General features: G+C 42.0%; 1 protein-coding gene across 1 annotated transcript; it reads left to right on the top strand.

Annotated features, from left to right (window-relative positions):
- LOC122652762 (glutaredoxin-C9-like) lies at positions 1-757 on the top strand. Its single transcript, XM_043846606.1, has one exon. The coding sequence runs from the start codon at positions 199-201 to the stop codon at positions 607-609; it is 411 nt and encodes a 136-aa protein (XP_043702541.1). The 5' UTR covers positions 1-198; the 3' UTR covers positions 610-757.
- Positions 758-4,036: the final 3,279 nt, after the last annotated feature.

Genomic DNA, 4,036 nt, shown 5'->3' with positions numbered 1-4,036 from the left:
ACGCTACCAGTACATCTTGGATTTGACCTCGATCTTCAGCTCTCCTCTGATTCCCGAACCACCCACCCTTGAACCCTTTATATTAATCTCATTAGCTTAAACACCACTCCTCAATACACAACATCTCTCATTCTTACTCTTCTTCTTCTTCTGCTTCAGTTCTTGAGTTGTTGTTCGGTTTGGTATCTTCAAGAAAAGATGATGCATCACGTGAACGGAAAGGGACTCCAGTTGCAGGGGAATAAGGGGAATGGCAACCATGTGAGGCGGTTGTCAATGGAGCTTGTGAGGACCTACGAGAATATGAGGAAGTTGGCTTCAGCCAACGCAGTGGTGGTGTTCAGCCTAAGCAGCTGCTGCATGTGCCACGTCGTCAAGAGCTTGCTCTTTGGCCTCGGCGTGGGTCCCACCATCGTGGAGCTGGATGAAGAAAAGAACGGCAAAGAGATGCAGGCCGTACTTTATGGTCTCGTCGGCGACGGAGAACAGCCTTTGCCTGCTGTATTCGTCGGGGGCAAGTTCTTGGGTGGTGTTCAGACCGTCATGTCGTCTCACATCAATGGCACCCTCGTCCCTCTCCTCAAAGACGCCGGTGCTCTGTGGCTCTGATCAGAGATTTCTATCTATATACATTTACACTCCTGACATACCTCGCCGGAATATTTTTCTGTTTATGTCTCTAACCCCTTTACGTTACTCTGTTGCTCTGTTTTTCTGTTTTTGTCTTCCTTCATGTGTCCATGGTTGTATAGAGTACAACTTAGATTTTCCGGCATTGTTATTCAAAATGACTAAATTATCCCCCCTCTGTGCATTTATTTAGAATTGACGCGACGGGTGAGAACGAGGGTATGTTCGTCCGAGAGAAATAGGTTTACGGACGGTACTTTCGTTTCACGGTGAGTTTCAGTGTTCGCGATACGTAACGGGAAGGCAGAATGCCTCTACGGACTCTGGAGTTTCCAGAGGTGGTTTTGTTATAATTACGGAAATGCCGCTATCAAGATTAGAGGTCACACCGTCAGACTCAGAACCGTATACTTATTGTGTTCTTTCTTCATGAAAGTCTCAACCTACGACCTACGTCGGATGTAATAGCCGATACGATCTGGACGGATCGGACTGGTGATCCGATACGAAGAGATTGCGTACTTTCTTTAGCAAATAATAAATTGACACGTAGAACCCTAGACGGTTGTTCATGCTTGGGAAGCTAAAACGACTCCACGTCACCTACCGTATCCTCAACGGTTTTGTGAGGTACAGATCAAAAAAAGGGCATGAGTTACATCCCGTACCTACGGAAATGCCCCCAACCGTCGTATGAAGAAAACGCAGGATTGGATTCGAGTAGATGGTGACACGTGTTACATGTAGAATATGCGGATCCATCATCAATTGATGGATGGCCCCAGGGTGATCTCAACCATCTGTTGTCTCTGATTCCATTCTGCAATGATTCTCATAAAAAAATTAAAAATTAAAAAGTTCGAAAGGAATTTATGGGGCACTTGAGAATTAAGAATCTGAGATCAGCCTGCCACAAGGCCGGCTGGAAAACATTTTAAATGCCGGTTCAAGGCGGGTTGGACAACAAAAGGCAAGGGTTTGAAGGATAACCTGGTCCGTAACTTGGTTGAGAATTCAGTGCGGCCCCAACTAAGACGAATTTTTATCGTATGCAGTTCCCTAGTACCTCTCACAAGAGGTAGGTGGATCCCACCCGGGCAAAGTGTTCGGTCAAGTGTCCTGGATGGGTCCCACCCCCCCTCTTGTGAGAGGCATTAGAGAATCACACTGGTCAGGAAACCATAGACGATAATGATTCCAACTAAGACTAGACAATGAACCATTCAAATTTTATCCTGTTTTTTAGAACTATCGATTGATGAAACGTAACAATCAGACGGTGAAATTACCTGATGATTCAAATGTATTAAAAGGGTAGTAGACCTAGTTCATGTACACAGTGCATGTCAACCTGTATTGAACAATTTTGCCTCCAAGATTTGAATTTAGCTCGTCTCTAGGGAGCCCAGTACCTAGGGTGCTGCCAACCGTTGGACTGTATCGTATACATCCTTAAACATGCACCAAAATATGTGCAACACAATTCAACCGCTGAATGTCCCTTGGGCACACGCCTCCGTGGAAACGATCCTGATCCCCAAGATTCTGATTAAAATTTTTTTCCTTTAACCGGATCTGTTTTGACACTCGAAGGATTCCATGTGATCTCTATGTGGTTCCTACTTAAAGGGGGAAAAAAAAAAAAAAAAAAAAAAAAATCTATTTCTTGAAGGGCATTACCTAAATCGGAAACGTGTGACCGAACCGGAATCCGCACTCCTTTTGGCATGTTTATTTCCGTTGAAATTTTCAAGCGTTTGACTAAAAACATAATGACTATTATGCTGCCATATTTCCTGTTCCTTTTTTTAAATTATTATTTTTATTAACCAAACTAGGAATCATCACCTATATAACTGGTGAGGTTTACGGGTTCCATTCATCTATTAATGTTCAATGGGTAGTGGGTCGTGGTTCGGATTGGACACTACCAATACGTATATGGACAAGCTGATATGTCCGGTATTATCTGGTCGTTGAGGGCCATCGTGGAGATCAATGGTAGTACATGAAAGGGAATCCAAAGGAAGGGCAGGGTGATCATTTTACTGTCCCGTGTAAGAGGGCGTAGGGGATGCTCCGGGCAGCATTTTTTTCCCCTTTTGCTATTAGTCATTTAATCCTATTGTTGGATCATTTGGTCCTACCAATGGTAATAGGACCAACGATATTACTAATATCGTTGCAAATTGGAATGAATTTGGTCAGTCGATCTGGCTAAATCACACCAATCTTGTATGGAAACTAAGGTTTAGGGGAGTTTTCTACCCATTTCCTCCGATTTTTGGGGACCGATAACAATTCCTTGTTTTTAAACTCGGATTACCACCCTTTCCCCATGGGTAAAAAAAATAGCTCCAGTGAGATTGAAACAAGAAAGGAGGTTGAAGATATTCTCCCCCGGGTTGCGAGTTTTTTGTGCTGGACAAAAAAAAAAAAAGGCTAATTCAGTGATAAGACTACATAATAGTTGAGCTGAAGATTATATTAAAAAAAAAATTGTGCTTAATGGCATGTATGGTTGTAAACAAATTTTATTTAGGCAAAAGGAATTTCTTGATTTCCGCCTAGGAAGGGTATTCTGCATTGCCCACTATCATTGTGTCATGGAGAAGTGAATTCACAATTCTGACCATTAGATAAAGAAGACAGTTTAGATTAGTCACATATTAAATTTTTAGATTAGCCACAAATGTTCTCTGTAGCAAAAAAATTTTTTTCCCTTTCCTACATTAACTTTAGTCGATGATGGGTTTGCCGTCAGTTGGGTCCAGCTCCTCTCCAGAGAACCTAACTTGATGTGTTTCAGTTTCTCTCGGGTGATGGCCAGTGGGTCTGTTTCCTAGAGGGTTTAAAAACTTGGGATAGGATTGGCTGGATCAATCGAGGTCGATCTTGATTCTGACCAATTCAAAGAGGCTTATCTGTATTACATTTCTAGGGTTAGGGACAGAATCCAATCGATTCCAATCAATCCGGATAAGAATAATCTGAATTTCCCACATGTCAAATTTCAATAACAAAACTGATCAATCATTTAACCTCCATGCATAGGCATCTTTCCCTTAAATATATTTTCAGCCATCCTTTTGTTTATGGAACTTCAATGCTTTATGCTCCGATCTGACAAATTGTGATTTTTTGGGGTAACTGAAAATTTGTGATTGCATTAAACATGACAAGCGGTTAGAGTACTTTCAAGCTCACTCATACACAACATTTGGGCCTTAAAGTATTTATCCTTTTAGAGAGAGAAAGAGTGAACTTTGGGAACAATTTCTACATGTTCAAGGATCCATCAATGCAGTTTCCTAAAAACACATCCCTGAATCAGTAGACCCTGCAAATTTTGGGATCTATAACCTTATTCATGATGACCAGTAGCTTTTCCCTGCAGCATGTCCTC

This window comes from Telopea speciosissima, chromosome 2 (genome assembly GCF_018873765.1).
Source record: "Telopea speciosissima isolate NSW1024214 ecotype Mountain lineage chromosome 2, Tspe_v1, whole genome shotgun sequence".
NCBI lineage: Eukaryota > Viridiplantae > Streptophyta > Magnoliopsida > Proteales > Proteaceae > Telopea > Telopea speciosissima.
This window is presented reverse-complemented; position numbering and strand designations above follow the sequence as displayed.